This window comes from Musa acuminata, chromosome BXJ2-8, assembly GCF_036884655.1.
Source record: "Musa acuminata AAA Group cultivar baxijiao chromosome BXJ2-8, Cavendish_Baxijiao_AAA, whole genome shotgun sequence".
In the NCBI taxonomy this organism is placed as follows: Eukaryota; Viridiplantae; Streptophyta; class Magnoliopsida; order Zingiberales; family Musaceae; genus Musa; species Musa acuminata.
The window spans coordinates 51,194,634-51,213,967 of NC_088345.1; the positions used below are offsets into that span (position 1 = coordinate 51,194,634).

General features: G+C 41.1%; 4 protein-coding genes and 2 long non-coding RNA genes across 7 annotated transcripts; 3 read left to right on the top strand and 3 right to left on the bottom strand.

Moving 5' to 3' along the window:
- The first annotated feature begins 14 nt into the window (after positions 1-14).
- Positions 15-4,102, top strand: LOC103995914 (uncharacterized). The gene is made up of 3 exons (XR_672544.3): positions 15-612; positions 728-820; positions 3,227-4,102. It is a non-coding gene; the product is annotated as an uncharacterized LOC103995914 (long non-coding RNA).
- LOC135620115 (uncharacterized) lies at positions 3,060-5,114 on the bottom strand. Its single transcript, XR_010489633.1, has 2 exons — positions 4,651-5,114; positions 3,060-3,976 (listed from the first exon to the last, which is right to left on the bottom strand). It is a non-coding gene; the product is annotated as an uncharacterized LOC135620115 (long non-coding RNA).
- A 315-nt stretch (positions 5,115-5,429) lies between these two features.
- Positions 5,430-9,013, top strand: LOC103995913 (mediator of RNA polymerase II transcription subunit 7a). 2 transcript variants are annotated; one of them, XM_009416656.3, is made up of 6 exons: positions 5,430-5,579; positions 5,778-5,976; positions 6,108-6,177; positions 7,294-7,460; positions 7,579-7,652; positions 8,768-9,013. In XM_009416656.3, the coding sequence occupies exons 2-6, from the start codon at positions 5,833-5,835 to the stop codon at positions 8,832-8,834; spliced, it is 522 nt and encodes a 173-aa protein (XP_009414931.1). In that variant the 5' UTR covers positions 5,430-5,579; positions 5,778-5,832; the 3' UTR covers positions 8,835-9,013. The 2 variants fall into 2 exon arrangements, with proteins under 2 accessions (XP_009414931.1, XP_009414932.1); XM_009416657.3 differs by having other exon boundaries at positions 5,544-5,682.
- Positions 9,014-9,802: 789 nt separating this feature from the next.
- LOC135620117 (germin-like protein 5-1) lies at positions 9,803-10,855 on the bottom strand. Its single transcript, XM_065122790.1, has 2 exons — positions 10,644-10,855; positions 9,803-10,541 (listed from the first exon to the last, which is right to left on the bottom strand). The coding sequence occupies exons 1-2, from the start codon at positions 10,753-10,755 to the stop codon at positions 9,973-9,975; spliced, it is 681 nt and encodes a 226-aa protein (XP_064978862.1). The 5' UTR covers positions 10,756-10,855; the 3' UTR covers positions 9,803-9,972.
- A 3,751-nt stretch (positions 10,856-14,606) lies between these two features.
- LOC135620119 (heavy metal-associated isoprenylated plant protein 36-like) lies at positions 14,607-15,398 on the top strand. Its single transcript, XM_065122793.1, has 3 exons — positions 14,607-14,686; positions 14,774-14,849; positions 14,938-15,398. Exons 1-3 carry the CDS (start codon positions 14,681-14,683, stop codon positions 15,210-15,212), a joined length of 357 nt encoding a protein of 118 aa, XP_064978865.1. The 5' UTR covers positions 14,607-14,680; the 3' UTR covers positions 15,213-15,398.
- Positions 15,399-16,531: 1,133 nt separating this feature from the next.
- On the bottom strand, positions 16,532-17,881 carry LOC135620116 (uncharacterized). The gene is made up of 2 exons (XM_065122789.1): positions 17,087-17,881; positions 16,532-16,989 (listed from the first exon to the last, which is right to left on the bottom strand). The coding sequence occupies exons 1-2, from the start codon at positions 17,787-17,789 to the stop codon at positions 16,904-16,906; spliced, it is 789 nt and encodes a 262-aa protein (XP_064978861.1). The 5' UTR covers positions 17,790-17,881; the 3' UTR covers positions 16,532-16,903.
- Between the last annotated feature and the right edge of the window lie 1,453 nt (positions 17,882-19,334).

Genomic DNA, 19,334 nt, shown 5'->3' on the forward strand with positions numbered 1-19,334 from the left:
GTTCCTCCTATCGCATCCAACGTGGCCATGCCCACACGATCAGCTACAAACGACGAAATCCAATTCCTGTCTTTGATACGAAAGACCCTCTGGTTCATGCTGAGGTGGCAAGTTTTTTATGGTTGATTATGCTGTTTGGAAACGGCTGTTTAATCTTTTATCCGTGGTGTGTGATGGGAAACGGTTGTCCACGTGCCCGCACGCGTTGGGCTCACACGGGGTTGCGGTCGACGCCTCTCGGCCTTGCGTCTCCCGTGGGCCACCGGAACCCGAATCTTTGGTTGGACTCCTCGTTGCGTGGGCAAACTAAGCGCTCGTCCAACAACAGCCACCTTTGCGTCTACGTGTCCGCGGTGGGCTTCCACCGAACCCGATTCTTCTCCATCGATTCCGATCCATCTCTATTCGGCTAGTCTTCTTGATGGACCACGGCAAGCTTGCCGGCCATCCACCGCCACCGGCACCGCAGCAGCAAGGGTTCCAGGGACTGGGTGATCGTCCCCGTCGAACACATCTCACCGATCCGCCTCTGCTGGGCCCGCGGCAAGGCGCTATGCTAACAATCTGAACCAGGCATCATCCGGTCAGTGATGGAGCTTCCCAAACCCTTAGGTGAGTTCTACCCTCGTTCCCTACAGCAGCAGCGCCAACGAAATCCTTTCGGGAATGTTTAGTCATTCTTAATTTTCCGTTCTCACATTTTCCCTTGGTTGATTTCACTCTTTAGGTCACAAGGACGCGATCCTCAACGTGCTTTGCTTAGTACCATAAGAAATCGGGAGAAAGGCAGGCGGCGCTGCTGGAAATTTGTGGCACCATCGTATGCTTCTCCTTCCCATCTAAATCCTTGTTTTGTGCAATTTAGATCAATTCCTATGTAGTTCAAATCTGGAACATGTACAATGCTGCCTGTTAAAGATTCATCATGGCCCTCTACATGTTTGTCTGGGGAGAAGTTGTTGGGGTTAAACGATCCTATTACTAGTCAAAAAGAGCACCTTTTACTTGTGAAACATTACTTTAGAGTTTAGAAACAGAACTAAGATTGATATGGAGAAGAAATAAGCTATCCTCTTATAGGAACTAAGTGCGTTCTGCCTTGGTAAAAATTATCTCACAGGCTTGTTGATCATGTGTTCGTTAATTGACCTTTTGCAGGACTTAAATTTCATATTGTTTCATTTGTATCTATTATATAATGTCTCTTCATGCCTTGGTTTTGTGAAAATTGTGTTTGTTTTGCAAGCTATTATGTGAATCATTTTCTTCTAATTAAAATATTACCATAAAAATTTATCAATGTTAATTTTGGTCATCAACTCAGCATGGAGGAGTTGACCCAATCCAACTCATTTTTCTAATGTTGTCACATTTGGAATTGGGTAGGAGTTCGTCTAGAGTGAAGTGAGATCTAGAAAGCTGATCAAGAAGCCCGACCAAGATGATGCCTTACTAGAGAAGATGTCCAACCAGGGAGCCTTGACCGAACCCGTAAGCTGATTTGCTTAGATGCAAAATTCTTCCATATCTTGCTCAGATGTGAAATTCTTCCATAGATTCGAACCCATAAGATGACTATCCAATTTCAGTTCAAACATTTCCTGCAATGTACTAGGGGTGTGCCTAGTAAGGCTCCTCTGAACAGATTAAATGATATTTTATTCACGTGCAGTTTATTTGATTGAATTTGGACCTACCTAGTTTCTCAATGGACTAAGCATGTACGGATCACCAGACCTAGACAAGATATCATATGGTTTATGAAGTGTAGGCCAAGTAGAGCAGAAGCATTTGGTTTAGGGTTTGAGAGTGTTTTGAGGATTTGGTTGTCTGTTTAGCCTGTTTTTTCGTGACACCTTTGTCTCAGAAGATCCATATTATTACCACCTCTAGCGCCAACTGACATTCAATTTGGTCGATCAATCCTCTTCTGTATTTCATTTATGAACCAACATTCGGTCAGTTCAACAAATGGATACTTCACATTATGGGGCATTAAATAAAGAAGTGGCATAACAAAAATAACTAATTAAGATGTTTATCTGGTATTCGCGGTTGTGATTTTAGGTTTTAGGTTAATAAGATACTATGACAGGAAGTTTCAAAAATATGAATGTTCCATTAATGTTCATGTATCTTTTGTTTGACAATTAGAACCAGTCCTAGTGTTATTGATACAGCCTTGGCTAGGCTTGCACAAGGAACAAAAGTTCTTGCAGAAGGGTGGGACATGGGAATGACAAGGGAGAACAGCTCCTGAGAGCATACACAAGTTTTCTCTCTTCTTCAGCAGGTCCTGTGCTAGGAACATTTTTTTCCCACCCATTGCTAGGACTGTCACAATATCTCCAGTGGCCAACAAGAGTGGGCATATTATAAGGTGCACTACTAAATTTCATCCTTCATCTGCTCTGTAGTATAGTATGTCTACAATGTCTAGATACCTTGCATGATTAGTTTAGATTTCTGACAGATGGGATCGTCGATGCTTTTGGTATATGTCAATTAGGATCAATCAGAGCTGAAATCTGTAACATTGACTATGCCTAAAACACTATGTTTTGATCTTCATTGTAGTGGGCTTTTCCTTGGAAGGGATTATAATAGGATAAATTTATGAACACTAATTTTCTCAGATGGGCATGGGATAATCTAATAGATCAACAAAGGTGCCTAATTTATGATGTGCAACACTAACTAATCTAAGCAAGTCCAGTGCGATAGTAAGCAAGAAGCAAATATGTTATCTAGAGAGAACATAATATAACAAATTAATTAAATATGCAAAATTTTCCACCGGTAGATATTGTGCTTTAAATCAAACCATGATAATATCACAAGCTAAGAACTAATCAAGGATAGAGCTTTTATCTGATAGGGAAATCGAGTAGGTAGGAATCTAATTGACTTCAATTTCTACCAATCTTACATTGGGGTTCAAAAGTGTATGCAAAGAGTTTTTAGGCTGCGGAAATCTACCACCAAATGAACATGCATATTTCCACACATTTGGTCCCATGAAAATCCTGTCTGTGTTGCAATCTCATGCATTTGATGGATATTAGAAACTCCATTGATATATTTACTATTAATACACAAAAAAGTTAACATCCTACCAGTATACACATCTCTTAGACTAAAAACTTAGATCTGAACAGAACAAGATCAAGCCTCTTCCTAGTGTCTTAGTTCATGGTTTTAACTAGTGAGTATTTACTTGATGCAGTTCAATTCATGCTGTCAGGAAATCTCCAACTGTGTTAGCACTCTTCTGATCTGAGGATTCAAGCCTTGCTGCGAGCATAGCCAACTGACCTTTCACGCTCAGATCAATAATATGTGACCCATCGTCACAGTAGCTAATGACAAAGCCTGCAATCAGCGATGGATCGACAATGTTTTCCAGTCTCAATTTTCTGAACCCTGTCAGCCTCTGCATCTTTCTTGAGATGAGATTGATCTGCCTATCATCCAATTTCACAGCAGAAGAGACAGAAATGACAAGAACATCACTTGGCTTGGAAGAGTTTTGATCGCCCTCTTTGCTGGCATCTTGTGTCACACTGTACTTCTCTTCCTCCATGATAGCATGCATGAAACTCGGAGTTAAGGGCTGAAACTCCAGGCCGCACACCGGCCTGTTGCAATTTTCGACATGTCCAACTTTGTGTTCGTTTACAAGTGAATGAGAAAGATTGCAAATGCTACTGGTGGATCCATCGAATATGTCAATGCGTGCATCAGGGTCGGTTCCAACATCAGATACAGCATATGAAGGCCGTCCTTGTCTGGATTCCCTGCCTGCAATGTTGACAGAGGCATTCTTCAACGAGCTTAATGGGTATGCCTTCAGGGAGGAAACACCATGCAGAGGCAGACCCATTTGAAAACGTTGTTGACAGGCATCCATGGCAGAACCTTTAAGAGGGCATGCTGGTTGCCCATTTGGATTAATGGATTGGTATAAGATCTTCATCTGCAAAATTGTTACTTAGTCAACTTATGATTACCAATATATAATTGAATGTTGCAATGATTTTTAGGACAAATGATTGAGGACAGTAGTGCAAGATAAAGATTATGTTCATTTCATCTGTATAAATGTTGGAGACTAGTGTTTACAGGAATTCTGTAGAAGTACAACAACACGACAATAATGAAGATAGAACAACTTAAATCTGCAATTGAAAGGCAGATAAAAGTCATCTATTCTTCTTCACCTACATGTAGATAGGCGACTCCATGAAGATAGGGGGATGTTGGTGTGTTCATGGCCTGATCTAGGAATGAAGAAGAATTAAGAATACGAAAAGTGAAATCCTATCTCATGTTGGAATCCAAAATTCAGCAAGTAAATAACTACAGTTCTTATCAACAAACTTCTTTGATCTTTAACCTATGGTTAGAGTTATCTGTGGGATGAAAAGTAAGGAAGAAAATAGACAAGATAGAACACATCTATGGGGTGAAAAGAGATATAAGATTATATAATTCCTACAAATATGTGAATCATGTGCATGAATTGAGATTTACACACAGTTTCACATATCATGGGCTAATAATATACTTGCACCCTTTTGCTGCATGGTGTTCTCCCCATGTCCATCTTCAAAACAAAACCAGAGAGAGAGAGAGAGAGAGAGCTGGAACCTGTAGAAGCAGCGTTGAGATGAATAACGAGGGCGACGAGGTAACCGAGAGGGAGATGAGTGGGGTGTATGGAAAGAGGTTAATCCCAGATAGATAAGGTGGGAATAATATCGAGTGAAGTCTTAGGTAGAGAGAGATGAAAGTCCAAGAGGAATGGGATTGGAGGGGGAGACTGCTCGTGCTCTTCCAGCCGCGGAAACATCATCCTTGACGCGCTCCCGCTTCCCCAGCCCAGTCCGCGGAGCTCTCACCCCGTTGTTCCGTCAACATCTTATCTACAGCATTTGCTCGAACACAAAGGAGGCACTTCTCCTCCTTTCGACGCTTTGACGAGATTGATTGGCTAACGATCAGTGCAGCGGTTTGGTATGGTTTATACGTGGTAGAAAACCAGTCGCTGGTCAAAGCCGGATTGATTACGCCCGTTTCCGACATGGAATCCGATGTTATATCCTCCCTAATATTTCGACATATTTTTTGGATTTTCCTGTGACATTATAATATTTAAAATATCTTAATCATAAATTATATTATCATGCATGATATATATTATATTCACTCGAGTCCGATATAATGAACAAATCCTAATCTTAAAAATGTAATTAAGAAGAAATAATATTATCATTATTTATTTTTCATCAGTGTGATAATAGACCAACTGTATAAGTTGTGATCGTATCAGTAATAATTATTACGCAATATTCTGTGTACTTTTAATTTTCTTTTTTGCTTTTCTTTCCCTAATTAAAATAATGAACCCTGTACTCATACGAGTAAATGTCATGTGATCATGACCGTCCATAGCAACTCGTAGCCCTATTCAACAAATCCCAGTCCTCCATTTGCTCCGGTTCCGAGTCTCCCCCCACTCTCCTTCCCGATCGCAGCTACCACCACAGCGGCAGTCCGGCGCACGCTGTCGTAGCCCGGTAATCCCGCTCGCCCCGATCTTACTCGCCCCCTTCCGATCGCTTCTTCTCTCTCCCTCATATATTTATTCCAGAAATGGATCCTCCCAAGAGATTATCGGCAGTGTGTTTCCGATTGCGTTCGAAATTTCATTTTTTTTTTTCCCTTGAAGCTTGGATGCCCTAGTTACCAAAATATCCTTGTTATTGTTGATGAAGCTCCCAATTGCGAGCAGCAACTGCTTGGGGAAAGAGTAGAGGGAGAAAGGTGTCGATGGCAACAGGAACATCGTCGGCATATCCGCCACCTCCTCCGTATTATCGCCTGTACAAGGACTATCTTGAGGATCCCGAGTCTGCTCCCGAACCTCCCCCGCCCGTCCAGGGAACTTACCCTCTCTTCGGCGCCACCTACACTGTAAATATCTTCTTTTCCCTCTTTCTTTTTTTCTCCCCTTCATCTTCGCCCTCGTATTAGGGTTCCGTTAATGCAGCTCCATCATGATAACATTTTTTTTTTCTTCTCTTTTGGCGATCGTGGCATCTTAGACGGATGTGGTGCTGCCGAGCTTAGAGGATCAGGGAGTACGTCAGCTCTACCCCAAAGGCCCCACCATTGGTATTACTTATGCCTCTTTTCTTTTTCTTGTTGGTATTGGCTATTCAGCTAAATGCATTTTAGTATCCGAGGAAAAAGAAATCAAGAATCAAATAGGTTTATATGAAAGGGTTTATTTTTTGGCAATTAAATATTAAAATTGTACTAACAGATGTCTACAAAATTCCTAATTAAGTGGGTCATTGAGAGCAGAAGAAATAAAGGGTTTAATTTGTCAGTGTCAAGTAGCAAAAGATAATGCCACCGACATAGAGGAACTATGATTTTTGTGCAGCTTCGTTGTTAATTTCAACTTTTCATGGACAAATTGGAGTGTTTAAATATTGCAATACACTTTTAGGAATAATTAATGTCTTTTGATCTCCTCTAGAATAATTCTGTAAAAATGGACACCGCTGTAAGAACTGAATGCTGAAAATTTTCAACATTATAAATTGGAACTTTAAGTTTTATTTTGAAGCAAGCTTGATTCTGAAGCTTAAAATTTCAAGGTTCGTCACATGTTGAGGGCCTAAAGATAGCATCAGTTTTAGAATTAGTTGACCGTTGTGACTTATTTTGTAAATTCTCCATTTGATCTTTATAGAGAATGAAGACAAGGTTTTAAAAGATGTAAATGATATGCAGGTTGTGGGGCCACTTCATAGTGCACATGCATATGTAACATCTTGATATTTTTTTTAATGATGTGAAAATATCATATCCTACTTTATTGTCGAACTGTTATAAGGATGTTAATTTACTGATTGCTAGTCTAGGTTGCTTAGATAAAGTCTAGATTGCTTAGATAATGTCCGTGCTACTTGGAGTTCTCTTGTCTGGCAGGACGCACATGCAATAGCTAAAGCTGTGATCTTGTTGTGGGAATTTGTTATGGTGCATATTTTAATCTAGTGGTAACACATCTATTTTTTTCTTCAATGATGTGCTTTATTTTGTGGAGCAATTTTATGATACCTTGTAATTGATAATTGTATCATCTCTTTGTCATGATCATAGTTTTTGTCAGATTTCTTTTGTGACCATTTTATACATGAGAATCTTTTCCTGTTTCTTCTGCACTTGTTGTTTTATGATTTTGGACTAGTTTCTTGGATATATTATTTTTTATTTCAGACTTCAAGCGGGAATTAACATCCCTCAATAGAGAGCTTCAACTGCATATTCTCGAGTTAGCAGATGTTCTAGTTGAGAGACCGTCTCAATACGCACGTAGAGTTGAAGACATCTCTCTTATTTTCAAGAACTTGCATCATCTTCTGAATTCATTGCGTCCTCATCAGGTACATGATTAGATGCTCAAACTCAACTGCAAAATCTTTTTCAGATTATTTCTTTTACCATTCTCAATGGAATCTTCTTCATGCTCTCAGTGTTGTTATTTTGATGTTTTACTTTTAGGCGAGAGCAACACTCATTCACATTCTAGAACGTCAGATACAACAGAGGAAGCAAGCAATAGAGGATATCAAAAGGTTTGTATTTCAACATAAAATGTTGATATACTCTCTCTCTCTCTCTCTCTGAGGATGTTGTTTTATTTTTGTTCATAACCAATTGATCATAAATAATCCAAAAATAGCTGGGTACAGAAAATTTTGGAGGGCTTCCAACATTAGTTAGCAAGGGTTAGACATCTTTGTTGTCTTTCTCAAAAGTAATTTTGTTTACCTTAATTTTGATGACCTCAAATTGTTGAACTTAATTTTGATAAGTTTAAATAACTTCCATTTGGCAAATACTTGCCACACCATATGGAGAATAAAATAACATTTATTTGATGTGTTAAATGGAAAACCTAAGCAATTTCCCTTCTATCTTTATGGCAAAATCTTTTAGGTCTTTTGTTTGTTGAAGATTACAAGGGATCATTGTTGCTTACAAAATGTAGGTAGAGAGAGAGAGAGAGAGAGAGAGAGAGAGAGAGAGAGAGAGAACTATGAACTTATTTTCTAAACTGCTCTCTATACTGTTTGGTAACTCGATATGAACTTTATCTAAAATATTCCTTCAGACGATATAAGTTCATAGAAGATAAACAGATAGGTTTTATTGTTTAAGTCATAACATCCAGGATTTCCATCTAAACATCAAGTTATTTGTTGTTAGGTGCCTAAAGAAGATAAAAAAATGGTGTGGTATCTGAGCTGTGATGTTATTTAACATTCTCAATTACCTGATCTAATTTTTCATGTTAAATGATAAGCATGATAAACCTTTCTCTAACTAATGCAATGCTTGCTGATATCTTCTTAAAATTAAGCTATGTGAGATTCTGTTGTCGTTGTGATATGCATGATGTTGGCAACATATGCCATTAAAGTGCAAACAATGGGGAGGAGCACTTAATCGGGCAAGTCCATATAATTGTGGACATTTTGATGATCATCAACCTGGCATAGTTAAGATTTTACTTTGCAGCATCGTTTAACTAATTAACACTATGTAATGGTAACCGTGGTAATTGGAAGGTATATCAAATTCTTAGTTCATTAGATACCAAAATTTCTTCAAGCTTGTGTCTCTTGAGAAAAACTTGTGTGTTGTAATCTTGTGGACTAATTGATTTCTTGGATCTAACTTTTTACAGGAGGAGAGAGGAGGCACAAAGGCTTCTCAAGGAATCACTCCAGAATTTGGATGGTCATCTAGCATGAATACTGTTCTCCTCTAATGCCTCATTGTTAGTACATGATTTATCTTGTTATGTCATATCAAGAATTTTATGGGAGGCTCTGTTGTAGAGAATGTGCTTGTTTCCCTTGTGAATTGTGCATTTAACTAACAAAATGAAGTTTTCCTTCACATAAAGCTTGAACTAAACTTAGATTTTTTATTTGTACCATGCATCATTTGTTACAAGCTTCTGAAAACATCATTAGGATCTGTTGGCAAAAGGATTAATGTTTGATAGTTAGACCTTGAAATAATTTTGAAACATTATGGTTATCATAACCTTGAGATGATCATAATCATAATATTTTATTTAATATAGAGCAGACTATGTATCTTTTGATAAAGTACTGTGTATTGACACTATTTTGCAACGGTAGTTAATCGAATCCAAGTTTATTGTGTTTTAGGTGACTTAGAAATGATACTCCATGAGAAGTATGATGGCAGCATTTTTATGGTTTTGATAGAATCACCATAAATGTATGTATATATATTCTTTTAAAGAAAGAAAATTTTATAGTGATTATATGGAAGCTTAGAATGATCAAACAAATTGTTGGAAGACAAAATACTCATCCTATTATATATTGAAGGAAAAACCTATCACAGAAAACTCAAGTTTCCCTCTTTACTGGTTGATGCAATCTGGGGATGAACTGATACAAATCAGAGAACCAAATGCTCAAGCCATGCATGAAATATTGTGGTGGTGGAGGATCCTCTCAGTCTCAGCAAAAGCAGGCCCTTTTGATCAGATATCTGCTGTCTCTCTTCTGGGGCATGCATAAAGGTATCACCCATTTCATTTGATGGCTTAGTGATGATGATTACTATGGACCTGAGTAAAGCCCCCATTTGAAGTAAAAAGTCTACCATGATTGTTGTCTTTATCACCTCTGTTCTTGTGTGCTGGTGGAATTTATAGGAAATCCTTTTGAATTTCCAGAATAGGAGACATAGAATGAATGGCTCATTAGTGTTTGTTTTGGTGATCCCTCTTGCATTTGATATGGAATCATTGCTTCAGAGCTGCAGCAAATCTTATTTAGCTAATGATTGAATGAACAATGAACAAACGTTATGCCGCCGACCACATTCCAGTAATTAAAGACAGTAGACTCAGTTAACCGCCTCTTCTGCTGCTTTCTTGGGTGCAAGGCGGCTCTTGATCTTTTCCACCTCCTTGGTTCCGATTTGGAAGGCCTCGGTGAGGACATGGTCGGGCACCGGCGGACTGGCCGCAAAGAGTGTGGCGGCAATGGACTGGGTGCCGGGGAGCTGGCTGTTGAAGGCAGAGATGCTGGCGGCGGGAACCGCACCGCTGTTCTTCTGGAAGTGGACTAGCCCGCGGGGAAAGACGAAGACGTCGCCCTTGGTGATGGTCTCGGCCACCATCTTGTTGGCGGTGGTGAGGAAGCCGACGTCGAGGGTGCCGTCGAGGACGAAGACGATCTCGGTGGCGCGCGGGTGGGTGTGGGGCGGGTTCAGCCCGCCGGGGGCGAAGTCGACGCGAGAGAAGGACACGCCGAGGGTGTTGAGCCCGGGGATCTTCTCGACGTTGGCAGCGGTCACGAGGTAGCCCGTGGTAGTGTTGGTGGTGTCGCCGGGCACGGCCAGGCCCCTGAAGAAGAAGTCCGCCTCTGTGATGCTCGCGGCTGGCTTGCACGCGAAGCCATTTAACTTGACGTCTGCAACACAAGTCAGCGTTCGAGAGCACGAATACAATCTCGTTCGATGGGACGCAAGACATCATCTTCCACTGAAACAGAGGGGAGTGAAGTGTTCGTTACTCGAGCTGAGATCTGCTACGCAGATGTCTTGGAGCAGGTCAGGGTCCGCAGCGAGGCAGGGAGGAAGAACGAGGAAGAGGGAGAAGCATACGAGGAGGGAAGACTTGCCCATGCCACCAGCTTGCTGCTGCTGCTGCTGCCGCTGTTGAAGACTTGTCTTGTTGGCCGAGAAGGAGACACAGAGAGAGAGAGAGAGATGATGGTATTTATAAGAGGGGAAGGTGTGATGTGATACTGAAGAAAGAAGGCATGAAATGGTCCTCCACGAGCCAAGAAACATGGACAGAGGTAAGAAAGCAGCAGTATACGTGGCATTGGCATGAATAAATAATGACAAGTCTCCCAACATAAATATGAATCTCTCTCTCTCTCTCTCTCTCTCTCTCTCTCTCTCTCTGTGTTAGCTTGTAAGGGATCTCATCTTCAGATGGAAAATAGCATCAGCCATTAGGTAATAACTTGCAGTATTAAGCAGATGGAGGAGAGCTGATAATGAGATTTGGTTCTTGGCTTGTAAGTTTAGCTTAGTGTATTGTAGGAGGGCAGAGAGGGGAGAAAGCAACCATGCATGGCATCAACATATGGATGGATCACAAGTTCTCTTCCAATCCCAAACCACCATGTTGAGTAAACAAACCACAGGTAGCATTGCTAATGAACTGATCGACCCAACAAGCTTTGGTGGCTTCTTAGTTTACACACACGTGTGATTCTTACTTAGATCCTTATGTTTAGGACCTGAAAGAAGGTGAAGTCATGGTGTCATAGTAAGCTCTCTTCTTCTTCTTTCTTGGTAATTAATGAAAGTTGCTTCCCTCTTGTAAAGATAGATAAAATTGCATCGACCAATTTAATTTTGATATCTATCTTTTAAAGGAATATTTCATCTTTATAATGAAAAGACATAATAAATGTCCTCTAAAAGTACAAAGTAATACTAAATTTATTTTTTTTTTGAAAAAACACTGAAGAGATACTTTCGATGTCATCTGAACGATTTGATTAGGTAATCTCACAAATATCAAAAGTCTACGCTGTTCTGAAAGGTGTTCGGATTTGGGCATTACTTGGATATGGTCCGAACCGACTTGATAAGAGCCGATTGTGTCACACCCCATGTTGGATAGGAATGACAACATGTAGAATGCTGGCTGATTTTAACCTACTTGTTCCAAAATCTGACCACGTATTTAACGATCTGAACGTTCTTCCTATCCAATTATTATATATATATATATATATATATATATATAATATAATCGGTAGGGAAGTTTGTATAGCCGAGATGAGAATACATATATATATATATATATATATTCGGTAGGGAAGTTTGTATAGTTGAGATGAGAATACTGAAATAATTTTATAAAATGGATATTGAAGATAAAAGAAAAAAAAATATCATCGAATATTTACATATACTTTTGATAAAGGATAAAATAAAATTTTATTTAAATATTATCATATTTTATATCTTTTATCTTGTTCCTCGTTAGAGTGATCGTAATTGAGTTGTGGAACCATCTATTTTGATTCCTATTAGATCCATCACTTTTCGATTGATAAAATAAAAAATAAAAATAGTCCATCAAGATTTAAAACTTTGGTCATTTGACTTTAAATCTAAAATGTTAATCATTATACTAAGAAATCTAGTGTTTTTTTTTCATATTTAGTTGGTTTGAAACCCCATATACCCTCCACTTTAATTTGTTTCAAATAACTATTGACTTGATTTGATTCCTATTTGAGTCGTTCTTCAAACATAATTTAGTAATCATTTAATATTTTAAATTTAATTATTTAAAATATTTAAAATAATATTTGTGATATAATTTTTTTAAAAAAAAATATAGATCCAATTAGAAAAAAATTCTGACTTAGTTCAATTAAACTAAATCCATTCATTTAATTTTAAATTTAATTATATATATATATAATTTAAAATTAAAAATCGATTAATCGATTTTTCAACCGATTTAATTAGATAGATGAAAAATAATTTCGATTCAAAGTATCTTATTACTTTAATCGAATCATTTCTATAAAATTTAATCCGATTTGAATCTTGATTGTTCGGTTCCCATCTCTTTCAACACCCGTACTCACTGCTCATCCATCATTTGGCCGATTAATTGCACATTAAAAAAGCCATCAACCCACATCCTTTTGGATTCGAGTAAGATCTTCCCTTATGACACCAAATGCCAGTTGGATACGTGCATTATGTGACCGATAAGAAGGCCTTACAACCACGACCTTTTAGATTCGCGGAAGATCTTCTCGACTCAGTGGCCGTAAGACTCTTTTGTTCTCACAGATGACACCAAATGCCAGTTGGAAACATGCATTCGAACAGTAGTAGAATGGTCAAAAGATTCGCTGGTGTTCTTTTAGAGAGAAGACCAGCCGATGGTCAATATTAGTTGGATATAAGAAGAAACTTAGTACAGCTTCAAAAGATTAATCTAAGACAAAGTCAAGTAAAGGAACTGTGGAGGAAGCATCATTTCAAATTTAACATCTCTCCCGCATCTCCTTATTTTGGCTGCTATTTCAGATTCGATCCTCAAAATCTTGTGTCAGATTTACTGCTCATCATCCCATGGAATTGACAAATTCCTAATCAACTTATTTTTTTGAAACAAGAAACTTAGGATTATCCATCCATCCATCCATATGCCAATTCAATTATTATCCAAATTAATATGAACAAAACCTGTATAAATCAAAATTTAAAGATATTATATCATAGTTATTCTCCCCTCTATAGTTCAATAGATTTAGAATATTTAGTGAAATTGATTAACCAATCAGTCTTCCTTGGAAGTCTTGTATTCGATAATTACTGTTCGATCAGGGTGCTGCATGGAGGTTTATGATTCTTGATGACGGTTCACCTGCTTGTGATTGTGATGGACAGCTAAAGGATTTGAACATTACATTGAACGAAGACTAGTTTGACGCGAGTAGACGTTTGTTCATCGACATGAATCGACAAGTAGAATCGGAGGATCATCCAAATAATTTCACCTATATATATATATATATATATATATATACATACATACGTACATGTCTTAATCACATAGCCGCCGTCGTGATGCATACGAGACACTAAAGTTTGTATTATCCACCATCTGATTGTGATCTGTTCTCCGGTAGGAGAGACGAGCACATCAACTGAAGCCAGTCATGATTCAACGTGCGTGTGTGAGAAGAACTTCTCCCATGTGTTCGAAGCAATTCATGCGGACGGCAATGAGAACGACAAATGTTTTCTTACGTTAATATAATGTTGTTGCATTAAATTAGGATTTCGAGTTTGGGTTAGTTTAGGTTAAGCGGTCGACTGAGGCAAAATGATATGGGTTGATAATTCGGAGATGAAGGATCGTTGACTTCGATCGATCTCCTGTTCTTTTTATCGTATATAGTATCAGTATTTAGATTTCTTTCTCCTCTCTCGTGTTGTGATCCCATTTCTCGCACTTAGATTTCCGTTTGCAATCGTTCTTAATTCATCCAAATAAAGTCTGCTTGGGTTCCTTTTGTGACATCTATTACTGCAGCTGAGTTACCTTAGTAGCATGTAGATATTAATCTACGACTATCAAATCAATAAGAACATCACCTTAGGAATAAATCTTGACGTAGCTATAGGAATTTTGCTATTGTGGTGCAAAAAGAAACACATTGACTAAGAGATGATGGTATTTTGTGTGTCTTACTTGTGTGAGGAAGGATTTCGACGTCATAACTATTGTGCTTTGTGGCGTCTATTTTCGTTAGCACGCAGTTTTTGACTCGTAGCAGTTCACACGAAGCTGCAATGGATCATTTGATATTGATGAGTGGCGACGATTATTCAACATTGAATTGACATTAGCAATCATTCGATATTGAATTGATCATTTCATACATACATAGAACAAGTAGTAGCACATGCAGCTTAGCTATATATAGGCTTCGTCTTGGTTTGGGGAATTGGGAACAGCACTACTGGTCTTGCGTCTTGCAGCGTTCGCGGTGTCATCATGAAGGTAAACTGATGGCCGAAGCAATCTTAGGCTTCCATGTCGATCATATGATTATGGTTGTGATTTGTTGTGGCTTTCCGATTGCTGCAGAAGATCGTGTTGAAGGTCAGCATCATGTGCGGCAAGTGCAAGAGCTGCATCATGACCATCATCTCCAAATTCCATGGTGGGCAGTGGAGGAGGAATAGGTTTCCGATCCGTCTGCATGCGTGCTGCGTTTGATCCTGTCTTACGTATAATCTGACTGCATGCAGGGGTGGTGTCGATAACGATGGACGCGGAGAAGAGCACGGCGACGGTGGTGGGGGACGTCGACGTGGTGCTCATCGTCAAGGCCCTGAGGAAGAAGAATCGGCCTGCGCAGGTCGTTAGCGTCGGAGAACCCGACAAGGAGAAGAAGGACGAGAAGAAGGACGAGAAGAAGGAGGACGACAAGAAGGAACCAAGCAAGCCTTTGCCTTCCTGCTGCACCGCTTGCAAGGCTGTGGTGGTGTGGTACGATGAACCCAACCCGTGCTCCATCCTCTAAACCACCTCTGCTGTGCTTCCTTTCTTCCTGCTGTCTCCTCTTCACCTGTGATCGATAACTCCCCCCCACCCCCGTCTCTCTCTCTCTCTCTCTCTTTATTTATTTATATATATATATATGCATCGAAGGACGTTAAAGTCAACCATTAGAGAGAGTTCGGTGCTCAATCCTTATGGTTTCACTGTATCTTGTTTGTGTTCTAAGTCAGATCGTAGCCTGTGGCAAAGGGAGTCAACCATTACCTCCTTGCATGTGCAAAGATTTGGCTCCATAGACGATAAGATCTGTCAATGGAGACCATTTAATATGAAGCAACACATGGGGGATGGATGAGATTCGATGTTCGATCCAAAGCCAAGAAGTAAACAGCCAAATTCCTGAATTCTAACCCAATGAAATCTGATATCTAAATAGATTAATTTCTATGGAACAGAAAGAACAAATATAAAGTTCTTCACCCAGCAAAAAACACCCTTCTACTTAACATCAGGTTTCATCACCTGCATAATCCCTGCAGGATTAACCATAGCAGTCTTCAGAGTATTCTTGGATTTTGCTCATCTCAGTGAGCCAATTTAGAATGCGACAATTTTGGTCTCAGCATCCTCTCCATTCTTGTCATAATATCTTGAGTGACATCATAGCAAAAGAACAAACGTAGGAATCACATTCCTATCAGGATTGTCACAAGTTTTGGAATGCTTTCTAAAAGACAAACCTTGTCCTTTTCAGAGACCCACCTGAAAGAAAATTATGAAACCATTACTCTAACAAAATGAACATCATTATATGGATTCATACAGTCCATAAATATTCAGCTTGAATGTGACCCAACAAGTTCTCAATAATTGCAACAGAAATATTCCTCCTATCTCTCAATTTCAAGCTCAAACCAACCTCAGCTGCTGGCTTCTGAGATTGAACAGAATTAGCTGGATTCTGCCACAATACAATACTGAATTCAGTATTATTATGAGCTTCAGTTGATTGGACATTTCCAGTAGTTGAGTTCTTTAATCTGAAACCTTAATAACAATGAGGTTCCTCAAAGTGAAAAGAAAACAGGAACAGAAAGAAATGTGGAAGATTCAATCAAACCCACCATTATCCTACTTTTGTTTGTCTGCTTTGATAGTAAAGTTGCAGTTCAGACAATTTGGTACTGTCCAGTTAGATTGGAGGCAGCAAGGTTGACGTGTGTTGGATAAGCATGGAAGTATGGTGAAAGAGGAGCACAATCTTGTCATTATACCAAAGCTCACAAAAAATAAGTCTGATGCAATAGCTTATTTTGAAACTGGGACTCTCTTGGCAAAACATGGAAGCAAGATTTTGATGGTATTAGCAATATGACTCTTCAAGATGTCTCCCTTTCTTTGATCGCTTTCAAGTGATTTCTTGCATGGAGAATGGATGGATCTCCATTGACTGGTACATCAGAAGTATGTGACTAGAACAGTCTATGGAGCTTGCACAAGAGGATACATGAGAAATACTCCACTCTTTCTCTCCCATCAAGTCTATTCTAGTTTTAGTTTTACTCGGTGCCGTAGTTTCGGATGAGCTTCTGAAGTTTTGGAGACCACCAACTGCTTGAACAATCTTTCAATGACCACACAATGTGTACGGAGAAGCGAAGGAGCTTAACTAAGCAACCATGGTGGTATGCAGCATGAACGATGACAGCTAGTTCAGTCATTGAGACGAGAGGCAGATGTGAGCGCCACTGCTTGCGCCCACACCTTCAGCTTCGCCTTCACATCCCTGGGGTCATCACCTGTTCCACAGATCAGAATGGCCATAGCTTCGTCAGTTGGCATCTGATAGCTCGAACAGATGTGGAGATCACAGCATCAAAACGTGGCCTTTGTTACCTGGGCTGGAGATCCTCCAGTGGATGGGGGAGTTGCCGCCGCTGCTGGTGTCGGCCGTCAGATCGGAGAACGTCCCCGGGATCTCGACCGTCCAATCCGCCGGCAGGTCCAGGCCGAGGTCCCGGCACGCTCTGACCTCCTCCATGTCCATGCACATCCGCCCGGACCCACACCGGGGCCGGACCACCAGCCGGCACTCCCCCGACGCCGCCTCCGGCCCGTCCTCCGCGTGGCTCTTCTTCATCTGCCACGCCCGCTCCAGCCACCGCTCCCTCGTCCGCCGCTGCCGACGGTGGTGCCGCCGCCGTCGCACGCCTCCACCTCCACCGCCACCGCGGGCCTCCGTCTCGCTCGCGTACTCCTTGAGCCAGTCCGGTCCGCCCGCCGGACCTCGGGCGGGCGTGCCGGGCATCGACGCCACCCCCACGCCCAACGACGAATCCTTGTCCGACCCCTCCAGAAGCGCGCCCCCTCCCCCGCCTTTCGGCACGTCCTCCTCCTCCGACGCCTCAGCATCAGCGTCATCCCCTTCGGACTCGAGCGAGAGGCGTGACGTCCTCCGGCTCGCGTTGCAGGAGCTGAACTCGCGGACGTCACCAGCGAAATAGACAGCAGGCGTCGCAGCAGCGCGCGGCTCGTCGTCGTCGCCATCGTAGCCCATGTACTGTCCGTAGATTCCACGAATGATCTGTTCAGATGCCATTTCTTCTCAATAATACAGAGATTGTGTTAGGAGGAAGGAAGAAGAGTCTGTCTCTTTTCGTGTCTTAAGCATCTGTCGGGAACGATATATATATATATATATATATATATATATATATATGATGCATTTGACTGGGAATATTTGATGCATATTCCATCTTTGTTTAATATATTCATGTTTAGATATTGCCACACGTAAGGCTATCATTTTTTAGATTGCAAGGAGCCCGATTCCTTCTAGTATGTTCTCTTTGGAGGCATTAGCAGACACCAAAAGGAAATTATCCTTCTTCTTTTTTTCCACTTGAAATAAGCTTTTTATAGAATTTTTTATGTTTATTTATTATATTTTAATACTAATTCTAATGATCTGTCGGTACAAGACTTGTGGGCAAATCACGGCCGTCCAAATGACAACGTGCTTCAAAACGGACGGTTCTCGCCGGCGAATGGCGACAGCGGCATATCACAGGGCCACGACCTCGCCAAGGGCCCCACGGTTTGGTGCACGCGTCGATCTCATGGTGGTCCATCCCCCTTCCTCGTGGGCCTCGCGGCGGTGTTGTAGGTACCGGCCCGGCCCGACCTTTCGTGGTCCAGATGCTAGCCACGAACCCGGGTGACGTGGACTGCGTGAACGGAGGGCCCCGGCGAGAGAAGACTGGACGATGTCGTTGACGCGGCAAGCGCCAGTTGGTCGAGATGAGCGGTCGCTGTTCGGATCTCAGCATCTGCCGTGGCCGAGTTCGTGGCCTTACGGCCCACTGACCTGCCATGGAGACGACCCACGCCGCCGTCAATGCGGGCGCCACCACCCATCACCCGCGTCCATAAATCCACACCACGCCATGCCGTGGACTCCACGTAAACTGCAGGCACAGTTGGTCGTCGTTCGGAGGCGCGTCAACGTCCCCTACCGACGGCAGCCAGTGGTACGGAGGTCGAGGTGAGCTCGAGGTGGCCCCGACCTCCGCCGCCCCGCCCCCCCGCCCCCCGAGGACATCAAAGAGTTTCTGACGACGACGAAACAGCCGTGTTCACGGACGCGTGACGTCCACAGCGAGCACCCACCACATCCGTCTCATCAACGGATGCGGTTGTAATATCGACGAATCGCATCATGTGGCACGATTCTTGGAGCACCGATGCCGTGGTTCTCGAAGAGGTTGCTGGTTGGGCTTCCACAGTTGCAGATCTTTGTGTCTTGTGGAGTCTGCAACAATGGCAGCAGATCAGTATGTTAGTGTGTTGTTATCAAGTCGAACGGTAAATGAGGATTGACTATATATAAAAGGTGAAGGTGGGCATAATGAGCAACATCTAATCCTTCTCGTTATTATCTAATCTAATCTATTTTGAAAGTACTTACTGTATTTGAATGTCACAAGTACTATATTTAAAATTTCACTGAATATTAGTTTTAGTGAAAATAAACATAACATTAACACTTTGGATGAGACCAAAAGCTTGTACCAAACAAAAGCACTTGGGTTCCAATCAAAGCTCCACATGTTCCAACCAATAGAAAATAATAAAATAAAATTAT

Coding starts and splice junctions, on each gene's coding strand:
- LOC103995913 (XM_009416656.3), top strand. CDS start 5,833: ATGGCAACAGGAACATCGTCGGCATATCCGCCACCTCCTCCGTATTAT. Junction 7,461..7,578: donor ATTCATTGCGTCCTCATCAG/GTACATGATTAG, acceptor TTTTACTTTTAG/GCGAGAGCAACACTCATTCA. Junction 7,653..8,767: donor GCAATAGAGGATATCAAAAG/GTTTGTATTTCA, acceptor AACTTTTTACAG/GAGGAGAGAGGAGGCACAAA.
- LOC135620117 (XM_065122790.1), bottom strand. CDS start 10,755: ATGGGCAAGTCTTCCCTCCTCGTATGCTTCTCCCTCTTCCTCGTTCTT. Junction 10,542..10,643: donor CGTAGCAGATCTCAGCTCGA/GTAACGAACACT, acceptor CTTGTGTTGCAG/ACGTCAAGTTAAATGGCTTC.
- LOC135620119 (XM_065122793.1), top strand. Junction 14,850..14,937: donor CATCATCTCCAAATTCCATG/GTGGGCAGTGGA, acceptor GACTGCATGCAG/GGGTGGTGTCGATAACGATG.
- LOC135620116 (XM_065122789.1), bottom strand. CDS start 17,789: ATGGCATCTGAACAGATCATTCGTGGAATCTACGGACAGTACATGGGC. Junction 16,990..17,086: donor CTGGAGGATCTCCAGCCCAG/GTAACAAAGGCC, acceptor TCTGTGGAACAG/GTGATGACCCCAGGGATGTG.